Source organism: Cervus canadensis, chromosome 4, assembly GCF_019320065.1.
Source record: "Cervus canadensis isolate Bull #8, Minnesota chromosome 4, ASM1932006v1, whole genome shotgun sequence".
Taxonomy (NCBI): domain Eukaryota; kingdom Metazoa; phylum Chordata; class Mammalia; order Artiodactyla; family Cervidae; genus Cervus; species Cervus canadensis.
The window spans coordinates 43103981-43127861 of record NC_057389.1 but is presented as its reverse complement, the minus strand read 5'-3'; the positions used below and the strand labels follow the sequence as shown (position 1 = coordinate 43127861).

The 23881-nt window shown below is 47.5% G+C and overlaps 1 protein-coding gene across 4 annotated transcripts in view; it reads left to right on the top strand.

Moving 5' to 3' along the window:
- Window positions 1-22927, top strand: part of LARP1 (La ribonucleoprotein 1, translational regulator) — an 85131-nt gene extending 62204 nt beyond the window's left edge. For 3 of the 4 annotated variants that reach the window (XM_043464884.1, XM_043464880.1, XM_043464883.1), the window contains exons 2-19: window positions 1317-1378; window positions 1653-1718; window positions 2630-2804; window positions 3703-3831; window positions 3907-4107; window positions 4207-4369; window positions 5191-5335; window positions 8222-8396; window positions 8521-8690; window positions 10868-11260; window positions 12066-12189; window positions 12331-12536; window positions 13002-13108; window positions 13988-14139; window positions 16427-16571; window positions 17376-17485; window positions 17611-17738; window positions 19270-22927. In XM_043464884.1, the coding sequence (XP_043320819.1) occupies window positions 2681-2804; window positions 3703-3831; window positions 3907-4107; window positions 4207-4369; window positions 5191-5335; window positions 8222-8396; window positions 8521-8690; window positions 10868-11260; window positions 12066-12189; window positions 12331-12536; window positions 13002-13108; window positions 13988-14139; window positions 16427-16571; window positions 17376-17485; window positions 17611-17738; window positions 19270-19473 (2676 nt within the window). In that variant the 5' untranslated portion in view covers window positions 1317-1378; window positions 1653-1718; window positions 2630-2680 and the 3' untranslated portion in view covers window positions 19474-22927. The remainder of the gene's footprint in view (window positions 1-1316; window positions 1379-1652; window positions 1719-2629; window positions 2805-3702; window positions 3832-3906; window positions 4108-4206; window positions 4370-5190; window positions 5336-8221; window positions 8397-8520; window positions 8691-10867; window positions 11261-12065; window positions 12190-12330; window positions 12537-13001; window positions 13109-13987; window positions 14140-16426; window positions 16572-17375; window positions 17486-17610; window positions 17739-19269) is intronic. The other variant, XM_043464882.1, reaches the window with a different exon arrangement.
- The last annotated feature ends 954 nt before the right edge of the window (window positions 22928-23881 follow it).

Here is a 23881-nt window from a genome sequence, read left to right as displayed (position 1 = left end):
TGGCCAACAGTGGTGGGAAAGGGATGGGTGAGCAGAGCCCCAGGTTGTGTCTTATCCTATGGGTCTCTGGGAAGGAAGGGTTCAGAAACTCCTGGTCTTCAGAACCAACTTGGAAAAACAAGTGTAGGTGTAGAAAGGACCAGACTTATTAGAGCCACTTCCTTAAAAAAATTTTTTTTTTTTCTCATTTTTAAAAAGCCCCTGGACTTTGCTGGCTGGCCAGTGGTTAAGACTCTGCACTTCTATTGCAGGGGCTGCAGGTGTGATTCCTGGTCAGGGAGTTAGGACCCTGCATGATGCATGGTACAGCCAAAAATAAAAATTAAAAGTAATAAAAATAGAAAGCTCCTCTTTACCCTGGTTGAAACTACTGGAGAATCCCAAACACAATTAAATCACTGTAGATATACTACTTAAGTCCTGGTAATATTTGGTTGTGTGTCTTTCCAGAGTTCCTACTATGTGTATTTGTTATGTATACCTTTTCAATTTATTTTACAAAAATGGGATTATAATTTTTTTCATTTACTGTGTTTATCTTTTCATATCAGTAGAGATCATTATCATTTTAAGAACACTCTGGAAGTTGCTCAGCTTTTATTTAGCCAGTTCACTACTGTTAGACATTATTTTCAGTTTTTTTGAAATTATGAATAGCTCTTTCAGCATCTTTGCACATAAGTCTAACACGTGTCTAATTTGTATCATTAGGATAAATTCCTAAAGGTGGAACCATTGAGTAAAATGTGGGGGATGATGGTCTCACTTTTCCTCTGGAAACTTGGAAGGCAGGCACATCTTCCTGTTGGCGACCACAGATCAGTGAGGACAGAGCTGGCTCTGATGCACAGGCCTTAGAAGAGGTCTTGGACTTCTTGATTGCCCACTTAGGGTTTTTGTCGTGCCTTCCTAAGTCTACTCACACAAAGACTTCTAGAATGTTTGAGCCAAAGAGAGTCTTTCAGATTCCTTTATGGGATCTGCTGTGATTCAGGAGCCCCGAACTATAAAGCAAATCCTGCTATGGACCTGGAGTCTCCAGGCCTTAGTCCCCCTTACACAAGAGGGTAAGAGCTGTGAGAGACCAGTGTTGAATTCCTGGGGTTTTGGCTGCCTGCTTCTTCCATGATCTCACTTTCCATGATTTCTTCAGAAAATAGAGTTTGAGCATGTGTCTTCCTTCGGTCCGCCACATCTTCCGTCTGTGGGAACCTGCAGGTTGCTTGGTGGCGTGGGGCAGTGATGAGGGTGAGGAGCTGGTTGGGGCCCTCTCTGATGGGCGCTGTATAACCACCTCTCCTTTCTTGCTTCCACAGAACATTCTGCCCCGGCCAAGGTGGTGAGGGCAGCAGTTCCTAAACAACGCAAAGGTGGCAAGGTAAGAAACATGAGTTGGCAACCCAGGGGTTGGGGTGGGCTTCCTGGATGGAGGTGGTAGCCTCTTTTCTGTTGTAGTGAGTGCTTCTGGGCTGCAGGGGATTTCTGGGTTCTCTCTGAATAGCAGAGGCACTTTTTCTGGGTCTTTGTTGTGGATGATTCTCGTGGACAGACTGGTTTTGGCTTATGATCTCTTGATGAAGCTGTATTTTGGATGAGGACCTGAATGGTGGAGGCAGGGTTATCCTGGAACCCTCACAGAATGTGCCTTGCAGGTTGGTGACTTTGGAGATGCAATCAACTGGCCAACACCTGGAGAGATAGCCCACAAGACTGTGCAGGTGAGTCTGTGGGGAGGGATGGGCAGGTTTGAACTCCATCTACATGTTCACATTTGGCCTCAAGCTTTCAGAGCCTCGGGTATTAATTTTCTGTTTTTTTAAAAGGAGTGGTTGGAAAATATGGGCAACATTGAAATAGCTAAGAATCATCCTTTGAGCCTTTGCTGTGTGACAGACTGCCAAGTGCAGTTTATCCATCATTTCACTTAATCCTCAATGACTCCTAGATAGGCCCTTCGGTAATTCCCATTTTACAGATGAGGCCACTGAGGCCTGGAGGGGAGGTTAATCACTAGTCCTGGATGGCCAGGCAGGGATTGAGAGTCACGTGTGTCATGTTCTAAAACCTGTGTTCTCTACTTGGATTGCCTGTAAGTGCAGCAGAATGGTCATTAGGGCAAGTACCCACCTCCAGAACACAGGTTATGGGGAAGCTTACATAGCTTTCCTAAGCCCCAGCAGAAGGTGGACCCCTGATCAGTCCTTTCCTCCCCAGCATTTTTTTTCTGGGCTGACGGCAAGGTTCCTCAATGGCTTGGGCCACTGGGCTTTGTTCACAGACAGGATTGGTGTGGACAGACCAGAGGCCAATGTCTCCTCCATCCCACAGGTGATTCAAACCACATGGTCCTGTTGTAGGGAGTAAACAGCTGGCCTTTGCAGACCACAGCCCATGTCGAGGGGTTGTCTCTCTCATTTAGACTTAAGGGACTTGGAGAGGCAGGTTGTCCTCCGCCTGTCGCCTGTTTGACCACTCTTCCCAGCAAAGGCATGTCAGGCGTGAAAACAGGGCCATAGGATACATCCACCCCAACCTGCATCACGTGCTCCAGTAACGGAGCTCCCTTCCTTCCCATCCTGAGTGGCTTTCAGATGCACGTCACCTCCCTGTTCTCTGCTTCCTGCTGCAGCCACAGGCCCACAAGTCTCAGCCTGCCCGCAAGCTACCACCCAAAAAGGACATGAAGGAACAGGAGAAAGGAGAGGGGAGCGATAGTAAGGAGAGCCCGAAAACCAAATCGGATGAATCGGGGGAGGAGAAGAATGGGGACGAGGACTGCCAGCGAGGGGGACAGAAGAAGAAAGGTGAGTGGCTTGGAGCAGGACTTGGGAGGAGGTGGCAGGCAGAATCAGGGAATGTGAGAACTCAAGTGCTGCTGGAGCAATTTTAGGAGCCCCCCAAAAGTGCTTGGGAGTCTTATGGGTGTAGGCTGCTGGGCTGGCAAGCTTCCTTCCAACTATGTGTCCACCATTTCTTTTGCTGTAACCAGCATTTGGAAAGCCCTGTCCTCGGCACTGGGGCTCAAGCAGTGCAGAAGACAGGGGGTCCCTCCCACAGTGTGTTCTTCGTGTCACTTGATGTATTGCTGCCTTGTGTTAGATTTCATTTAAATACAGGAGATCCCATTGCTCTGGCTGAAATGGCTAGGATACATGTTTGGCTGCTGTCATACGTATCTAGAAGAACAGTGGTTTAACCAATATGGAAGATAGTTTCTTTCACTTGATAGCATGGTAGAAGTAGGCCAGGCCTAGAATGGCAGCTCTTTGATCCCTTTGTCTTGCTGTGTGTTGTCTCTTCTCATTCCAGGTGACTCACTCTACTTAGCAGGATGGGGAAAAGGGAGAATAGCTCCCTGCTTTTTAGGGATGCACCCTAGAATTGACTGCTTCCACTCAGCTCTCCTCGGCATGTATCTAGGGGAGCCTGGAGGTGTGGCCTTGATTCCAGGCTGCCATGTGTCTGGCTGTAGAGCGTGTGCTCTGGAGAAGTCAGTGTTGGGAGTCAATCAAGAGTGTCCATCACACTGAAATCCACTGCCTTCTTATTTTAGAGATGAAAATGAGGTCCAGTGAGGGAAAGGCATTTGCCTGAGGTGACCAGGGGGCAATGAAAGCCCTGCCAGGGACAGAGGATTGGGGGTAGAGATGGGCAGGAGGGGCCTCTCCTTCAAGCCTTTCTTGTGCCCACGCTGTTCTCCAGGGAACAAACACAAGTGGGTTCCGTTGCAAATAGACATGAAGCCGGAAGTGCCCAGAGAGAAACTGGTCTCACGCCCTGCTCGTCCTCCAGAGCCACGACACACCCCCACTAGCCGCGGGGAGATCAAAGGTATGCGCTCCCACTATGGAGGGCCTGGGCCTGGGGCTCACCCTCAGGCCTGATCTGATGCCCCTTTCCCCATAGGATCTGAGCCTGTCACCTACGTGCCCGTGGCCCCCCCCACTCCAGCCTGGCAACCAGAGACCAAATCGGAGCCTGCCTGGCATGACCAGGATGAGACATCGAGTGTGAAGAGTGATGGGGCTGGTGGGGCGCGGGCTTCCTTCCGTGGCCGTGGACGGGGGCGTGGTCGCGGACGGGGACGCGGACGGGGTGGCACTCGAAGTACGTGAGGCCCCTTTGGGCTCCGGGATGTCTGAGGGAGTTCAGTGGGGGCGGCGGGCGGGGATCTCCTCTCCCTCATGGTGCCTGTTCCCCCCATAGCCCATTTTGACTACCAGTTTGGCTACCGAAAGTTCGATGGTGCGGAGGGGCCTCGCACCCCCAAGTACATGAACAACATCACCTACTATTTTGACAATGTCAGCAGCACTGAGCTTTACAGCGTGGACCAGGAGTTGCTTAAAGACTACATCAAACGCCAGATGTGAGTGTCTGGGCGACTTCCTTCTGGAGACACAGTGGGGTTGGGGGTGCCCAAGGACGGAGTAGGGCTGTGCAGGCCCTTCTGGGGATCACAGTGGTTGCTGCCTCTGGCTGGAGGTAAAAAAGATAATTTGAGGGAACTGCACTTCTGTTTTAAAAATTAATCAGTTAGTGTTTTTAAAAGGAAAGAAAATGTCTAGAGTCTGTTCCCGTTGGGCCTCTGTTTGTAATGGCAGCGTTGTCAGAATGCTAATAGACACTGAGTTCTCATTGATGAGGCTCAGTGCTCAGCTTCATAGGCATTCTCTTACTTGGTTATGGAGTTACCTATTTAATTTTTATGAACTGGGTTTTATCCCTTTTTTATTGATAAGTAAACAGGCCCAGTAACTTGCCCAACTAATAAGTGGCAAGGCACAGGTTTCAGTCTGTTCCTGTCTGACTTGCAAAACCTTAACTCCTAACCTCTCTAATGGACTGTCTTTCAGTCAGGTGGGGGGAGCCATACAAGGAACGAGCTCGTTGCAATAGAGTGTGATAAGCAGTTTAGGAGCAGAAGAGAAAGTGACCAACAGTATTGGGACTGGGTTTTAAAGGATGAGGAGCTTGTCAGGTATACCAAGAGGCTGAAGGGCAGAGGGTGACAGTTTGACCCAAGGTTAGGGAGCCATGGGAGGATAACATCATCTCTTTCCAGCCTTTAAGATTGTAAATACAGAGGGACAGGGTTGGTCGGAGGCTGTGTGAGGTTCCTGGAATGTACAGAACAAAGAAGGCATATTCTCACATGATGGAGCAATCACACTTCTCCCCTCCACCTAGTGAATACTACTTCAGCGTGGACAATTTAGAGCGAGACTTCTTCCTGCGACGAAAAATGGATGCTGACGGTTTCCTTCCCATGACACTTATTGCGTCCTTCCACCGAGTGCAGGCCCTTACCACTGACATTTCACTCATCTTTGCGGTATGTCTCCCTCCCTGGGGCTGGGGTGGAGGGGAAAGAAAGATCCTTACTTAAGGAGCTGGAGTTTGGGTCAAGCCCAGGAACCCCAGAAGAGTCCTCATCTCATTACTTGTGCTAAGATTCCAAGGCTTGGCCAGCCTCTCTCTCTCTCCCTCCCTCTCTCTCCTCCTCCCCTTCCCTTCCCTTCTCTATCTCACCTTCCTCCCCCTCTCTCGCTCACTCCTTATCATGGAAGACATCAGACATGGAAGATTTATAAAAGTCAATCCAGTGGTGTAATGAGCCCATTACCCAGTCTCAGCAGCTATCAATTCATGGCAGTCTTATTCCGTCTATCTCCTCATCTGTTTCCTTTCCCAGATTACTTTGAAGAAAATCTCCAGTATCTGACATTTTATCCATGTTTCAGTTAATTTATCTCCAAAAGATAAAGACCTGTTAAAGAAAAGTACTCACTATTATCATTATTGCATGTAAAAATATTAATGATTCTTTAATATCACCAAATGTTTGTTCAGTTGCCAATTCACCCCCCATTTCAGAAGTTTTCTTTCAGTAGTTTGTGAATCAGGATCCAAATAAGATCAATACATTGTCTTAGGATATCTCTTCCTCTCTCTCTTCCCTTGCAGTTTTTTGTTGGAATGCTAGATTATACAGCTTGTAGAATTTTCCATAGGACACAGTGGTACATTTTACATGTTCCATATTCCAGATTTTTTGTAAATTAGTGATTGAGAGGCCTGATCAGATTCAGGTTTTTTTCTTCCTTTCTCCCTCCTTGTGGAGAATACTTTATAGATAGTGATATATTCTCTCAGGTGGCACTTAATGAATGCTTCACCTGGTTCTCTTTTTTGTCATATAAGCTGTAAGTCATTACCTGTTACTTCATTAGAAACTATAAAATGTTTATGTTCTATCTGTCTGTCTGTATTTGTTTGCTGGAATAACTCTTTAAGGAGGTACTTTGCCTTATCAGCTATTTGGTTACCAAGAAGCATGTGAAAAAAAAAGCAGCGTGTAGTTTGTACAGGAAGGGCAGTTAAGTGCTTGATCTTTTCCTTTGTTAACCAATTCTCAAAATTATGAGCTGATCGCTAATAACCTTCAAAGGTAACTGGTAAGGTTTCAGTTTGTGTTTTTGTTTTAGTATCGTTACAGACTAGTAGATTCAAGCAGTTTGTTTCATTTATTGTAGTTATTATGCTCAATCAAATCATTGCCAGTGGGACCTTGGTTCATCTTGTACTTTTGTTGCCTCAGATCTGGAAAGGCCTTTTTTTTTCTTTAAGACACTCTAGGTCCTTTATTTTGGGGAAATGGTAATTCTGATATTTAGATATCACAGCCTGAATTATAGGGTGTTTATTGCTACGATTGGTTGTTTTTTTTTTTTTTAATACATCATGAGATTACATTGATATTTTCTGTTAATATTTCTACAGTGTCTTTACTTAACCCAAGGATCTTTTATGTTTGTAACTATTACTTTCTCCCATGCCAAAAATCCTGATTCCAAACATCAACATAAACTCTTCATTTGTTTTACTCTACACATTATGCTTACAGTACCACTCCTACTTCTAAAAATTTTTTTTCCCCATTTTTACGGTCAGTGACTATTTAGTTGAAATAATTTTTGTGTGGTTGTGTACATATTAGTTTTAGTAATTTTGCTTTGCTCTCACATTTTTGGGTATGCTTTCTTACCCCTAATTTCTTACTTGTTTTACATTTATAAAAAATATTTATGTGGTTCCAAAGGCAAATGGTTATGTTGAAAGTCCAACTTAAAAGATTTTCTTAATACTTTTTCCCCTTTTACTATAAACAAACTTTTTTGAATCCCCGCATTAAAAAAGAAATAAGTAAATGCCTCTCTGTATTATATACTTACCCTTTCTTAGATGAATGGTAACATGTATTTCTTCACCATTTTTTGCTTTCACTTAATGTATCTGGGAGCTGGCCACTTAGTAGTGGTAGTGGTAAAAGAAAGATACTCCTCGTTCTTATTTACAGTTGTGTATATATATCTTTTCGTGGTTTAGCCAGTGTGTCTTTGGTGTAGGAGTGGGATGGTTGAACTGAAGGGCACATGCCTATATAATTTTGCTAGCTGTTACCTGATTCCCTTTCTAGTGGGTATGCTTTCTGCAGTCTCACCAGCAGTGTATGAGAATGCCTCTTTCCCCAGCCTCACCAACAGAGTATGTTGTCACATGTTGGAATGTTTTTTTTTTCCATTTAAAAGAATTTGAAAAGAAAACTCTTCTCTACTCCCCATTACTTCACCCCCTTTCCCCAGAGATAGATACCTGTAGCCCTTTACCTGTGAATCCTAGAAAAATTTGTGTGCATTTGCATGTTTTTACTTAAGAATTCCAGCATCAGTGGAATCTTAAACTCATTGACCTAGACCTGGTTTTTGTGACTGTTAACCACCTCAACACATTTGAAGCTAATTTTTAAGCCTGAGTTGTGTTGGGTTGAATGGATGGCCATAATTGGTTTAAATTGCCTGTGTAGTGGCAAGTTTAGGTAGTTCCCAGTTTTTCCTTTTGCAGGCAGTGTTGCTGTGAATGGCCTTTTATCCATATCTTATACATGTTGTCACCTGTTGGTACAAGTATTTCCCTGGGATTGATTCCTGGAAGTAGAATGGCAGGGTCAAAGGGCAAGTGTGTTTTGCATGTTGGTACCTCTTATAAGTTTGAACATCTCACTCGTCTGCTGGCTGTGGAAGATGGGGCCAGTTTTCTTATACTCCTGCCAACTCTGGACTTTGCGCTGAGCTCATGGGGCTCAGTCATACCCCAGCTTCCAAGATCTCGGTCTGTCCATGTCTTCCCTCTACATCTTCTCTCACCTCCTCCCCTACAGGCCCTAAAGGACAGCAAAGTGGTGGAGATCGTTGAGGAAAAAGTACGCAGGAGGGAGGAGCCAGAGAAATGGCCTCTTCCTGGTCCCCCGATAGTGGATTATTCCCAGACGGATTTCTCCCAGCTTCTCAACTGCCCAGAGTTTGTGCCCCGCCAGCACTACCAGAAAGAGACAGGTAGGTACCCTGCTGGCATGTGGATGCCTCCCTTTTGCTGTTGTCTTCCGGCCAGCAGTCCTGCTCAGAGCTGGCATCAGGAGGAGGGCTGGTGGGATGAGGACCTCCCCTTTCCACCCTTCAGAGTCAGCGCCTGGCTCTCCCCGTGCGGTCACTCCAGTGCCAACCAAAACAGAGGAGGTCAGCAACCTAAAGACACTGCCCAAGGGCCTGTCCGCCAGCCTCCCCGACCTGGATTCTGAGAACTGGATTGAAGTGAAGAAAAGGCCTCGGCCCTCTCCAGCACGACCCAAGGTGGGTGAGGCCTGTCCCTATCCTGGATTCTAGGGGCTTAGGCTGGAGAGTGCGGAACGGGTATCACATAGGCACAGAGCTCTGTGTTCTAAGGGAGTAGCAGTCAGGCCAGGTGGTTCAGGGTTGTGATGTAAGCCGCAGGTCACCAGTGAGTGCAGGAAGGCTGATATGGCCTGTTTCTATTTCCAGTGGATCACCCCTCATGACAGCCCTCGCTCTGTAGTTCCTGAGTGGTATTTTTCACAGGAGGAGATCATGCAGCCTCTGGCAGCAGTCTCATTGAAAATTAAATGTTTCTTAATACTTGGCTGGGTTTTTTTTGTTTGATTTTTTTTGGGGGGGGGGTTGTTTGGGGGCTTATTTGGCCCTTCTGTGTGGCATGTGGGCTATTAGTTCCCTACCAGGAATCAGACTCGTGCCCCCTGCAGTGGAAGCAAAGTCTTAGCCACTGGGCCACCAGGGAAGTCCTTTGGCTGTCCTTTTTGTCTCATCTAAGTCCTTGTGGCTGCATTATTTAGCGCCTTCCCCCTGAATTTGTCCTCACAAGCTCACATATAACTCCATCAAATCCTTTGAAAAGGGAAGGGAGAAGGAGCAGACCCATGGCCTGGAGAGTTAGAGTCTAGACTGGAACACAGACAGGTCTTCTGTCATTGCTGGCTGGTGATCTTGGGAAACTTCTCTAATATCTGAAGGCCTCACTTTATCTTAGGCTGAAAGGAAGGGGGGGTTAGGTTGCTCTAGAAATAGTAGACCAGTATATGAGTAGCTCACACGTAGTCCTCTGTTAGAGAAGTGTTTCAATCTCAAACTAAAATTTGAGGAGCAAACTTCTACTCCATTCACCTGCCCACAGCCATCCCTTCTTTGGATACCTTGGTCTAGGCCTTGAGAGGAGACCTGATAGATGACCTTGGACTTTGGGTCTGTGGAATTCTGTGCCCCTTTTCCACTGTATCACTGTGATCAACTCCCTCATCTCCTTCTTGCCCCCACACCCCCAACTTCCCTGTCTGTTCTGGTTGTTCAAGAAGTGTCAGATAGGCTAGAATTGTGAGGACAAGGTAGTAAGTGGACAAGGACCTGACAAGGTTCAGTTCAGTCCTGAAGACTGCAAAGGCTTTGGAAAGGCCTTTCCAAAGCCACACTTAGCCCCCATTCCAGGATTAGAGCCCTCCACTTCCACCTGGCCTACCGTGACCCTTGTAAAAGAGAATAGTTTTAAGATTTATACAGAAAGGTTTTTTTGGCACAGCAGGAAATTACTGTTTAAATATGTTCTGTGAGGTAAACAGATGTTTTACCTCCAAAAACTTTCAGATAAATTCAGCCTATCAACACTCTGAAATACTTTGTTTTGGCTGAAAGGAGTCTTGTTTTTTCTCTTGCCTTTGGGACATGCTGTGTTTTTGGGTTTTTGTCTGTTTTGCCTCTTACAGTCTTTGTCCCTGCCTTCACCTGGCTTACTTAAACGGGCCCTTTCATAATCACTTCTTCACAGAAGCCTTCCCTGAGTGTCCCCATTCCCACCCCCAATTGCCTAAGTGCTCCTCCCTAAGTACTCCCACGAGGCCTATTTATAGTCTTTACCATCACATTGCAGCTGGTTGGTTGGTTGACTTTTTCTACCACTAAACTGTGAGCTCCCTAAGTTCAAGGACCTGGTCATGTTCACAGGGCCTGGTACCAGTGGGTTCTTATCCATTTAGCAAATAGTTGAACACGGGCTGTTGTTCGGTCGCAATCTAAGTTCTGAGGGTATAATGGAAGGCAAGGCAGCTGTGGTTCTTGCCTGATGAAGCTTCCAACTTATTGGGAGGAGTTGGGGATGGAGAAATGGATGAATTAGCCTATTGAACTTCTTCATGTACCCACTTGGAGGCCAGGTGCTGTGGAGGGGTGTGTATTTAGGTAAATGAGAGTGCACTTCATACATAAAGGGAACTTGTCGCCTCATTGTTTGTGAATGACTGATGTGCACTGTGAGTGGAGAAACCCAGAGTCCTGTGGGACATCCTTTTTTTGTGAGTGACTCCAGTGCTGACAGCTGTGACTTGGTGTCATTATCAGATGTAAAAGTCCCGTGTTGAGGGGTCAGGGCTTCTCTCAGGACAGTGACAGCCTGGTCTAAGGACTTACCGGTGATTCTGTCTCTCTTTGGTTTCCCCCTATTTTAGAAGTCGGAGGAGCCCAGGTTTGTTCACTCGACCACTCTGCCTCAGCATCTGCCGTCTCAGCAGCTGATGTCCAAGGATCAAGATGAGCAAGAGGAACTGGATTTCCTGTTTGACGAGGAAATGGAGCAGATGGATGGGCGGAAGAACACCTTTACCGCCTGGTCTGATGAGGACTCTGACTATGAGATTGATGACCGGGATGTCAACAAAATCCTCATTGTCACTCAGACACCACCTTACATGCGCCGGCACCCGGGGGGCGACCGCACTGGCAACCATACCTCTCGTGCCAAGATGAGTGCTGAGCTGGCCAAGGTCATTAATGATGGGCTCTTCTACTACGAGCAGGACCTGTGGACTGAGAAGTTCGAACCCGAGTATTCCCAGATCAAGGTGAGCCTTGGGCATAGTGGTGGGGGCCTAGGGTGCCTGTGACGTGAGGCAGAGGAAAGCTGACAAGCGCGCGACCTTGGGCACAGAACCTCAGCACCCTCATCTAATAAAAGGGGGTGATGATTGACACTGCTTGAGGGGGGCATTAAGAATGAGAAGAAGTGTATAAACGCTGTAAACTGCCCATGTGAGAGGTGATCATCCTGCTTCTTGATCACCCGCATTTAATTTCAGAGGTTGGCTAGACACTTTTGTGAAGAATAAGATTGGATTGTCATTTCTATTATTAAATATTTATGCATGTATTAAAGTTTAAAGGTCTTTTGAGGAACTTGCTTTTGAGTGTGGAATATGGAGAAAAGATAGGTCTTTTAAAAACTCACTGCTGCCCAGTCAAAACTGGCGTTGTAGGCATTTTACAGAGTGGATGTGTATGGTGGTTAGTCAGCTTCTGGTGAGCCTCTGTAGTGAGTGGTAGTAGTAATGTGTTTCGAGACGAGAGAATTGCAGGAAGAGAGTTGGGGAGGGGAGGCTATAGCAGGTTCCGGGGGGCTGGAGTTCTGACCTCAGTGCTGCTGCAGGGAGGGCTGGGCAAGTCTTCAGCCCTGCTGGGTGAGCACTCTCAAGCCTGGGCACCTGGAGTTGAGGCATGGTGATGGGCAGCTGAGAGCCCAGGGACCAGAATTCCACGTATGTGGACGTGGGAACTGCCCTCTTCAACTTCCTGTCTGTCTTGATTCCTAAAACAGGCTAGGGCAGTCCTCTTACCAGCCTCTTTCCCCCACCCATCTTGTGTCCTCTATAGCAAGAAGTTGAGAACTTCAAGAAAGTCAATATGATCAGTCGGGAGCAGTTTGACACGCTAACCCCTGAGCCCCCTGTGGATCCCAACCAGGAGGTCCCTCCTGGACCACCTCGCTTCCAGCAAGGTGAGAGATGACCCTGCCACCCTGGCCTGAGTGGGACAGTCTGGAGCTGTCGGAGGGCTTCCTGAGACAGGCAGTCACAGGCCTACCTCTGCTCACTGATGCTGTCACAGTGAGTCACAGGTCTCCACTCTGCTTCTACAGTTCCCACTGATGCCCTGGCTAATAAGCTGTTTGGTGCTCCCGAGCCTTCCACCATCGCCCGCTCTCTACCAACCACTGTCCCAGAGTCGCCAAACTACCGCAATGCCAGGACCCCCCGCACACCCCGGACACCGCAGCTCAAAGATTCAAGCCAGACATCACGGTTTTATCCAGTGGTAAAGGAAGGTCGGACACTGGATGCTAAGGTGAGGCGTTGATGCTGAGCCACTAGGTCCTGGGCTCAACTTGACTGCCTTCCGGGGCTCTGCTTCTCTCCCTTGTCTTGAGCTAAGAAAGTACCACATCCCACCTCCCCGCCCCCCACAACCTGCTCTGTATTCTTAGGCTAGTGGGCCCACCGGGACTGAGTGACCTCATCTGCAGTGTGGAGTGGGGGGTGGGAGCGGTGGCCCCATGCAGCCCTGATAAGAACTCAGCAGGTCCTTGAGCAGGTCACATCCCCGCAAGCCTCAGTTGTGTCACCTGTCAGGTAGGTGTGCCAGTTCCTCCTTCAGCTGTGGGCATCACGTGAGACTAGATATGAAGATGCTTTGTAAATTGGGAGATAACTCAGACTTTAGGAGGGTATCGTAATCCTACAAATACTTGATGCTCCTCAGAGTCATATGAGTATGACTGTATATTAACAAATCCCACACTGACCTTTGCAGACACCTCGGAAAAGGAAGACAAGACACAGCTCGAACCCACCTTTGGAGAGTCACGTGGGCTGGGTGATGGATTCCCGTGAACACAGGCCCCGGACTGCTTCCATCAGGTGTGGGCCCTGGGAAAGGGCGACAGGCTGACCGCAGGGAGGGCAGCAGAGCGGTGACAGTGATGAGACCAAGACGAGAATACCTCTTTGGTTTGCAAATGAAGGGAAATTTAAGGAAGGGGGCCCTCATCCAAATCCAAAAAAACCACGAGTAGTCTAGAGAGCTTAATCCAGATCCTCGGGAGAGGAAGGCTGCTTTCTGAAGTGTGGTGGCTGCGTGGTATTCTCATGGGAGGTTAGCTCAGTTGATTTCAGACATGCATATCTGCTGCCTTCCTCAGGATAGCTCAGGAGTTGAATAAAAGAATTCTGAGATTCTGCACCCTAGGTCTGCTGGAGCAGCTTCTGGGGGTTGGGCCTGGATTCCTTTTTATTTATTCCCAGGAAAATGACCCCAGTGTTCTGAATTCCAGAGCAGGTTTGGGAGCCACTGACCTATGCACTCTTATTTATTCCCTGCAAAGATAGGTAGGTGGTGGTTTTACAAAAAATATGGATGGGTTAACCCATTACAGCTCGGCAAGGAAAGTTAAATGTTAACATGGGATAAATAAACAGCTAAAAGCTCATATTTGGGCATTGTACAGATCTGAGATGTTAAATATTAGCTTTGTGACAGGGCAAGACTCCCAGTCTGTGAGCCCCAGTGTCTTGCTGTTAAAAAAAAAAATCCAAAGGTTGATTGAGTAAGTGAGACACCCATGCTTATAAGTGAGATCCATGCATATGGTTAATTAAGGATCTAGTACAGTACCTGGGCCTCTTTGTTACACTGAGAGGCTGGATGTTGACGGCTGGAAGGAACCAGAGGGACCCCTCCTATCTGATGGTTGGCTGCTCTGGGGAACCTGGTGACACTCTGTTTCATGGTATCTGCAGCTCCAGCCCCTCAGAAGGCACGCCTGCAGTTGGCAGCTATGGCTGTACCCCTCAGTCGCTGCCCAAGTTCCAACATCCTTCCCACGAGCTGCTGAAGGAAAACGGCTTCACACAACACGTCTACCACAAGTATCGTAGGCGCTGCCTTAATGGTAAGAAGCACAGGGGGAGAGGGCGGAGCTTCCTGGGCCACTACTGAGATCCAGAGTATAAGGGCTGGTGGAGCAGGTGACTGTTCTCTCTAGCCTCAGAGCAAGAAGTGACATAACATAGTAGGAAGGACTGAAGTTAGTTTTGGAATATAGGAGGCAAAGAGGATCTGGTGCTTAGAATATTCCTGTTCCTCGATTTTTCTCTATTGATATTAGAAAAATCAGGCGTTTTCTTTCCTGTTTCTGGTGAAACCATCGATGTCACAAACAAATATGCATGAGACAGCATATATTCTCCAGAAAGATGATGGCCTGTTGACCAAATCCAGCCAGCAGCCTGCCTTTGTACTGCCCTGGAGCTAAGAACAGTTTTTGTTTTAACATTCTTAGGTAGGGGTGGGGAGGGTGAGACTTTATGACAGAGACCATATGTGACCTGCAAAACCTAAAATATTTACTCTCTAGCCCCTTACAGAAAAAAAGATGGCTAACCCCTAGTCTGGATGAGAATGTAAGGAGAGACCCTCTCTAGAATCTCACATGTTTCCTTTTACCACAAAAGGAGATAACCTTTTAACTGTAGGTTTCTCTTGGGTTGTCTCTAAAGATGCTCAGAGCCATGCTCACTTAGAGTTACTGGTCACTCAGCCCCCTTTTATTCAGCAAAACATGGCTGCTCAATGCTTGATTCATCTACCTTACTTCCCTCTTCGTGTGTATCTGTGTGTAATAACAGCTTTAGTGAAATACAGTTCACACACTGTATGATTCACCTATTTTAAGTGTATAAACTCAGTGGCTTTTATATTTGAGTTGTGCATCCATCACCAGAATCCATTTTAGAACATTTTCGTTACCTTAGAAGCTCTGTGCCCCTTACTAGTCGTTCCCCATCCCTCCACCTCCCCAACTCCTCCCAGACCTACACAACCACCAGTCTACTGTCTCTATGGATTTGACTTCATATAACTCGTGATCCTTTGTGACTGGCTCCTTTCCTTTAGCGTATAATTTCAGGGTTCATTTATGTCGTACCGTGTGTCAGTACTTAATGCCTTTTTATTATCAAACAACATTCTGTGTATGATACCACCTTTTTTTTGTATATCCATTCGTCAGTTGATGGACAAAATTTCTGCCTTGTCTTTTCATGAGCAATGCTACTTTGAACATTCCTGTACATGTTTTTGTGTGGACATAGGTTTTCATTTATCTTGAGTGGAAGAGTGTAATTCCTGGGTCATATGATAGGGTAGTTTTGTGTAACGTTTTGAGGAACTGCTGCAAGACTGTTTTCTTAAGTAGCGGGATCATTTTATATTACTCACAGCAGTCTATGGGGGTTCTGATTTCTCCATATCCTCCTGACACTTACTGTTGTCTTCCTCTTGAGTATAGCCATCCTAGTGGGTATGCAATGATATCCTGTAATAGTTTTTATTTTATTTGATATGATGTTGAGCATTTTTTCATATGCTTATTGGCCATTTGTATACCTTCTTTGGAGAAATGTCCATTCATATCTTTTGTCTATTTTTTAACTGAATTATTTGTCTTTGTTATTAAGTTGTAATGAGTTTTTATTCTAAGTCCCTTATCAGATAACATAATTTGTAAATATTTTTCCCATCCTGTGGGTTGTCTTTTCACCTTGTTTGTTGATCATGTCCTTAGAAGTACGAAGGTTCTTAATTTTTAAATGATACCAGATTTTAAAAACTTTATCTGTTGTTTCTTGTTCTTTGGTGTTGTGTGTGTGTATATATATATATTTTTAAATTTTTAATTGGAAGATAATTGCTTTACAATATTGTGTTGGTTTCTCCCATGCATCAGCATGAATCAGCCATAGGTATATACGTGTCTCCTCCCTCTTGAACCTCCCTTGCACGTGTCATTTTTACTTAATATTGTAGGACTCCTAAAATGATTGGTAACGATGATATGATGAATGTAATTTGTTGAGTGCACGGATTACTTATTTGTGCTTTTCCTGGTTCTAACTACACTGAGAGCAGTGATATTTGAGGTGGAGAGGTGGACCAGAATGCCTGCTTCAGAAGCAGATGCCGCCTACTTCTGGGGGTGTTCAGGCCCCAGGCCCAGCAGCAGGGCTTGCTGCAGAGTAGTTAGTCATCAGTAAATACTTTCCCGGAGACTTAACGGTGATGAGCAGGGGAATTGGGAGGAGAAAGAACCGATGTCTTTGAGCCACAGGATCATTTGTCCCCTACAGCACAGGCAGCCTGGCTCTAAAACATATCTTTCCTCTTTCCTCCCCAATCAGAGCGAAAACGCTTGGGCATTGGCCAGTCTCAGGAGATGAACACTCTTTTCCGCTTCTGGTCCTTCTTCCTTCGAGATCACTTCAACAAAAAGATGTATGAGGAATTCAAGCAGCTGGCTCTGGAGGATGCCAAAGAAGGCTACAGGTGAGTGAGATTGGGGCGAAGACTCTAACTGGTGCTTGAGGGATGGTGAGAGAGGATATCTTTGTTGGGTCCGCTTCCAGAACTGTGATAGGAAATCCATTGTGTATATATTTCATGTACTTTATAAAAGAAAAATTAGTACTTTTGAATAAGTAATATATTCAAAATTGAAAGAAGTCGTAAGGTCATATAGTTGAGAAGTCTTCCTCATCCTAGTTTTCTGGCCATCTGGTTCCTTTCCCCACAGGCAGCCAGTATTGTTAGAATCTTGTGAGTTCTTTCTAAAAATACTTTGCTTACGTAAGCAAGGACAGACCTGTGTAGTCTCCTCTCTCCCCACACCTCTTTTGTTCATGTAAAAGATGGTCTCTATTAGGTAATATTTTGCACCTTGCTTTTTTAATTAATGCTGTATTTTAGAGATCATTCCATATCCATATGTAAATAACTTTCTTGGGTTTTTTTATGACTTATGTAGTCTTACTGTATAGATGAACCATAATTTATTTAACTAGTGTCCTATTAATAGATACAGCAGAAAGTAACCAGTGATACTTCATAGGCAAACGGGTGTGGGCAGAAGGCTGTTGTTCATTTGGCCCAAGTTTGCGGACCCCTGGCAAACGTTTAATGCTGGACTCATTTAGACTAGCATTAAATGCCAGCCTTCTCTGAGAACACTTACCATTTTCTCAGTAATCCATGTATTTTAAATGGTTTCATAGTTCATCTGTCATCCAGTTGTATTTCCTTTTTACAGATAAAGAAACTGTCCTGATTTCACTGACTTGTGTTCTCCTACAGATATGGTTTGGAGTGCCTTTTTCGATACTACAGTTATGGCCTGGAGAAGAAGTTCCGGCTGGATATATTTAAGGACTTTCAGGAGGAAACCGTGAAGGACTACGAAGCGGGTAAGAGTCAGAGTTGGGACTCTGTGAGCCCTGGGCTCGTCTGTATCACATCATGTCTCCCTCTTCGGAGCCTCTCTATTCCTCTCGGCGTCCAAGCTTCTTTCTACCTCCCTCTTTCCCTGCAGGTCAGCTGTATGGGCTAGAGAAGTTCTGGGCCTTCTTGAAATATTCCAAAGCCAAAAATTTGGACATTGACCCCAAACTTCAAGAATACCTCGGCAAATTCCGACGTCTCGAAGACTTCCGAGTGGATGTGAGTGGATGTCTCTCATCTTTCCCACCCTGATTGTCTTAGAAAGAAAGCTGGACCAGAGATCTGGATACCTGGGTTTTGATCCCAGCTGGGCCACTAGCCCAGGGACCCTTCTTGTCCCTATTTGGGCCTTAAGTTTCTTAAACAGAAGGTGTGAGAAGTGGGCAGTGAAGACTCATTGGAGGGTTTGTGATTGCTCCTCACTCCCTTTCCCATATATGGCTAAACCATCATAATGCCCTTTCTGTCTTATCTCCATCCCTCTTTGCCTCTATGCCCTATTTAGAGGTGATCAGGATGAATACCCTAGGTAAATGTTCTTATTCTTTCTGGGAGAGGTCTGTTCCAACCCCAGAACTATATAAAGGGAATCTAGTTCTTCCTTGCTCCTCCCACCACTTCTTGGCACTGACTCAACAGTGACATCCAGTGGTGGGTCAGAGTTCTGACTGTTGGTTCCTCTTCTGTCCTGAGTGTATCAGGGATTCCAGAGATAAGTAAAACTCTTTCCTTCAGAGTGTTTATAATGTAGTAGGGATATGCCAGTCGTCTTACTCCCTTGAAACCTTTTAGCAAAAGCACAAATAGAAGTAAGTAATAGTCTTCACATACATTAAAACATTTGACTTTATTGTGTGTCAGACACTGTGCTCTGACCTTTTTAACCTTTATAAAGTGAAGCAGGCAGGGTTATTGTTGTCATCACTACAGCAGTGGATGATCAGGAGCCCATGGCCAGCCAGAGAGGTAGTGGCAGCACTGCTCAGGTGTCCTGACAAAAAGATGGGTCCGTTTTCTTCCATCCTTGAGGACTTCCTCCTTTGGGAGCGGGGCGGGGGGGCGGGGGGGGGGGCGGCGTCCAATAGGGAGACCTGTTGGGAGCCGAGCAGAAAGGGCTCAGCCTTGGCTCCTAAAGAGGGCTCAGCTTTGGCTCCCAGAAAGGGGAGAGGTGACCTTGGGGTTACAGAACCTCTGGCAGTGGTGAGGCTAGACTGGATCCCAGTCTGACTCTTGAGATCAGTGTCCTTTCTAGGGCCATGAGGCAGCCCCCAGGAGTCTCTGGGCCTTCTGAGTGGAGGCATGTCAGTGTATTGCATGCCACGTTCCATGTACCATCTCCTGAGCAGCCGCCACTTCCCAGAAGGGGAGTGGAGAGATGTATGGATAAAGGTCTGGGCTTCAGTGGTAGATAGGTCTGTTTCAGATTTTGTCTTTACCAGTTAAAAGTTCTGGACCCCTAGGCAGCAGATTGTTTTTCTGTGCCTCGCTGTTGTCATCTGTGAAACTAGATGGTCCTGTCTGCATCAGTGGGTGGTGTAGACCCCGGGAGTGAATGTGCACAAATCAGCACAAGCTTTGGCATCTTGGCGTGGAGATGTGCTTAATAAAACTAGTGACTAGTTTTTAGGGTTATAAACCTATTTATTATCTACACTGGGAGGTAGGAAGTAGGGGGTCTCTGAATAGCTCTGGCAAGGGAGGGGGTGTGGGTAGTGCTCCCTAATCACCTGTGACTCCCTCCTTGTTACAGCCCCCCATGGGAGAGGAGGGCAACCACAAGCGACACCCAGTGGCAGCAGGAGGTGGCAGCAGTGAGGGCAGGAAACGGTGCCCCTCCCAGTCTTCCAGCAGACCCACCACCAGCCAACCCCCCACACCACCTGCTGGCCAGCCCATCCGGGAAGATGCTAAATGGACAAGCCAGCACTCGGATACACAGACTTTGGGAAAGTGAAAAGCCCTTTAGCCCTGGGGTTCTGGGGGGAGAAGGGATGGAGGGGGTAGGTGAGCGTCTGTGGGGATGCCCAGTCCCAGGAGAGGGGACAGAGAAGGGACAGGCCTGTAGTCATTAGGATGGGCCTTCGTGCTGAGTAGCAATGTGTATTACCATTTGGGCTATCAGAGGTACCCCTGGGCAGGAGCCTCCACACTCCCCCTCCCCTCTTCTCTCTCCATGACTCTTCTTCACATCCTAGCTTCTTCTAAGGGGGGAGGGTAAGGGGGGAAATTTTTTTTATATATATATATATATATATATATCAAGTTTTAAATTATTGATAGTTTGTCTGGATTACCAAAATCACTCTGCAGCCCTGCCCGCGGCTGGTAGGCCGCAACCCTGGTCCCCATCCACAGCTGCCTCCTGCTCCCCCTCAAGCCAACTATGCAGCCCACGAAAAGGCCCTGTGGGCCCCATTGCCCAGCACTGTTTCATAGAAGGCTCTGGCAGCGTCCCTGGGCCCTACAAGCACCAGCCCCTTGATCATCTGGGGCTTGCCATCACCATGTTCTCCCCCTGCTGTCCCCGTTACACCCTTCTGCCATCTTCTGGGAGGAGGAAACCAAAGGATCTAGAAGTGGGGGTGAGGGAAGGTTTCAGCCTCTCTCCATCCCCCTCTCCCCATGCCCCTTACTCCAGCCCAGACAGACGCTGCTCATACCAGAAAAGACTATTGAAAGATGATTTATTTTATTTTTCTCTGACCTTTCCATCCTTGGGAAAATGAAAAGAAAAAAAAAAGACAAAATCGACCATAAAAGACCAAAAAAAACCATCAGAAAACCCCCACCTAATCCACAGAAAGTGATGTCTTTCCCCTACTCTTGGAATTTTTTTTTTGTTTGTTCTTGGAAATAGTATTTTTTTAAAAGTTGCCTTATTGTGGAGTGGGAATCTGAAATACCCAAATGCCTGTTTTCCTCGGTGGAGTCAACTTGAAGAGCTCCCACCTTCTCTGGATGTGCCTGGGCTGGATTGGTTAGAATCTGTCTCTTGACTGAGTTGCATGTACAGCACCTCCTGCCTATAGGCAAGAGAGTTGGGAGCGGCTCAGATCAGAGCCGTGCCCAAAGTTTCTCCGCTGTCGCATCATTCGAAGCTGACGTCCTGTGTCCATACCCTGCTGCCGCTGTCGTGTCCTCGCTCTGCGTGCTGTCCTCTCGCCAGGCTCCGTCCTGCCGTGACACCCGTCATCCTGCCTTTGGAACCCCAAGGCCAAGTTTGCTTCAGATTACTGGAGGACAGCACTGGCCTGGATCTGGGACACACTTGTCCTCAGCCCGACCATCTTCCCCCACCTCAGAGGGGAAAGGTGAACACTTAGCAGCTGAGGCCTGGAAACATTTCTCGCGTTCCCTTGATTGAGCTCTGAGACCTCAAGGAGGCTTTGTCTCTTAAAAGGTGGAGAAAGATGCTGTTCTCCTCCCGTGGGCCGGGTGGGTTTCCCCATCTTGCGTCACCCCTCTGCAAGCCATCTCTGCCCACCTTCCAGTTGACCCTGCCTAGGAACAGGTGATGAGGAGGCTATGAGGGTATGGGGAATCCTGCCAGTGGGAGAAGCCCCACGGCAGGAAGGTATATGTGGACATAGAGTATACCTGTCTTCACTTCTCCAGCCACTGACTGCTTGTCTTGGGCTGCGGATGATTAGTGGAGTGGTCGGTCTCCTGGCAGCCAAAACTAGGGACAGTGACCCGTGACTGACCTTCGCAGACTGGGCTGGGGGCTGGGTGCAGGCGTGATGACACACTCACCCCGGGGTGGTGCTCATGTGCTCACTCTTAGACCTTTTCAACTGCTTCCTCTGTTGGGCCCTAAATTTGGGAGTAGGGGCCAGGATCTCAGGCTGGCAAGGGCTTGTCTTCTGTCTTGGGCACCTCATTGCTGTGCCACCCCCGCCCGCCCCCAGTCTGTACCCTCCCAGTATGGGGAAGCCAATCTCCATTCCTGTGAGCCGGTTGTCTCGAAAGCCAAGATGAGTGTCTGGTCTGTGCTCCGACAGTGGAATCTGAGGCCTCTCCCTGCCCAGCCCGGTGCCCACCCCATGATGTACCACACATCGGACACCTGGACCTCCTCCTTCCCTTAATCACCCCTTTTCCTTCAGGTTGCTCGGCCCTGTACTGTTTCCAGCACCATAGTAACCTCAGTGTTTGTCCTCTGCTGGGTTTGGGGTCACAAGGAAGCCTTGAGGGTGTGGGGAAAGGCTGTTCTCTAGAGTTTACTCCCAGGCCCGGGGGCTGCCATCCTCTCCCTGATCCTCCCCACAGACACCCCAGAAAGAAGAAGCCCCTTTGGGGTGGGGAGGTGAGGACTTCATCTCAATACAGGCTGGGGATGGGGAGGGGGGCTTTTTTTCTTCCTTTTTTTTTCTTTTTTTTTTTTTTTGTGACATGTTTGGAGTTAATGTTGCAAAGAGTAGTTTACATCTTCACTTTCTGAAGACACTTGAATTTAGGACCGATGTATCTGTGACAAGCATGCCAGGAGTGGCAAAGGACATCAGGGCTTGCCACTTCACACCCACCATCCTTCATGGGGATCCAAGATCTGAGACAGAAGCAACAGCCTGTCCCAATCCTTCCGTTCATCCTGTACCTTTCCGAGATGGGTCCACGCCAACATGACCTTTGGGCCTCAAACATCAGAAGGTCTGTGTACCTCAGCTCTGCTCAGGGGCAGGTTTCTCCCGCTGTCTCCTGAACCTGGGAGGAAAGGCACTCCGGGTAGAGAGGGGTTGCCCGACGCTGCCGCAGCCTGGACCCCTGGGGCTCAGATCCCAGCAAGGAGCCCCCATGTCAAAGTTGTTATGTTTTTGTTCTGTTCTATTGTAGTTCTTCTCTCCCCTTTCCTGGTGATTGATTTTACAAAAGAAAGCTGCTCAGAAAGCCCTGGCAGTGGGAGGAGGGGCAAAGAAGACTAGTTAGGGAGGGTGGGCTGGTTTTTTGCCAAAAGCCTGGGTAGAGTGGTCTGGATCATCTGTCACCCTCCCAAATGGGACCCCAAAGTATCTCGTGTGTGAGGGTCCCAGGATTTGCCCCAGCCCCACCCTCTCCTTCAGCCACATTGATGGCAGAGGCAGAGAAGATCAGAACATACAGCCCATTCTGACTGGAGAGGAAAACTTGTCATCTGGCTTTGTGGAGAAGGTTCCACCTTATGCTCATAGTACATTATCTTTACCATGTGCTAGGATATCACATTTACAAGGAAAAAAAAATGTAAAATACTTGAATGAGCTTGTATTATAACATTAATATTATTGAGAGTATCTGCTTTCCAGGCTGAAGTGATTCATTCATTATTCTAGTCCTGCTTTAGTCGTTTGTAATTTGTGGTAATTATGCTTTTCTTTTTAATACAAAAAAAATGTATAAAAATAAAAACTTGAAAAGGCAAAAAAAAAAAAGCCTGGCTGGTTTCCCATGAAGGGGTACAGCTATTGGGTGTGTCGGGTGGAGGCTGGTTCATGATCTGACCTCAAATCCTTGGGAACCTGCCCTCGCATATGCATATGGAATCTCTCCAGGGCGGGGTCTCCTGACTGTGTCTGAGGCTCCTGGAGCGTTCAGGTGCCTCCTCAGGGGTCTGGAGAACTACTACGTGTCTTGAGCTCGTGTCTCTGTCTTGTGTCTGAGGCCGGGGGAGCTACAGCCAGTGCCACAGACCAGAGCACTCCCCAGTCTAGTAGCTGGAATTCCAGGATTTCACGCACTGGCTGTGGCTTGGCATTGTATCAGGACGCTGCCAGGAAGATAGAAGTTGCTGTGGTTCCTCACTGAGCACACTTCCCTATGGACTGGAGAGGAGGAGCAGCGCTCTGGCCCAACAGAATCCAGATGAGCCCCGGATTTACGCCTGGGAAGGAAGGACGAGCACCCCCACCACGACTGGTCCCCAGGCTGCTGATGGCTTTTGTCTGACCCATGAAGCCAGGCACCAGCAGTAGTGACCGAATGCCAGTCTGACTGCAGTGTGTACTGACAAAACTAAATCTGTGCCTTACTCACTGAGAGCTGTTAGGTGTCCTGGGCCTGGCACGTCAGCATCCCTTCAGAAATGGTTTTCCAGACAGTTCCCCTTGTGTCAGGAGAGCAGGTACTTTTATACCACCAACGGCCTGCAGGGGGCAGAGGTGAGTCTAGGAGACACTAGCCAGGGCTTCTGCAGGCCTCCCTGGCCGAGGAACCTCACTTCTGTCGCCTGCTGGGAACACTGAAGGAGGCTGGGGGGCTGGGAGGGCGGAGTGCTCCTTGTGCCGCTGTGACTCCTACATGTCACAAGGTCATGATGCCAGAACAACTCAGAACAGAAGTATCCACTCAGGTCAAAGGAGACCAGTTTATTTCTCATGCTTTCTCCT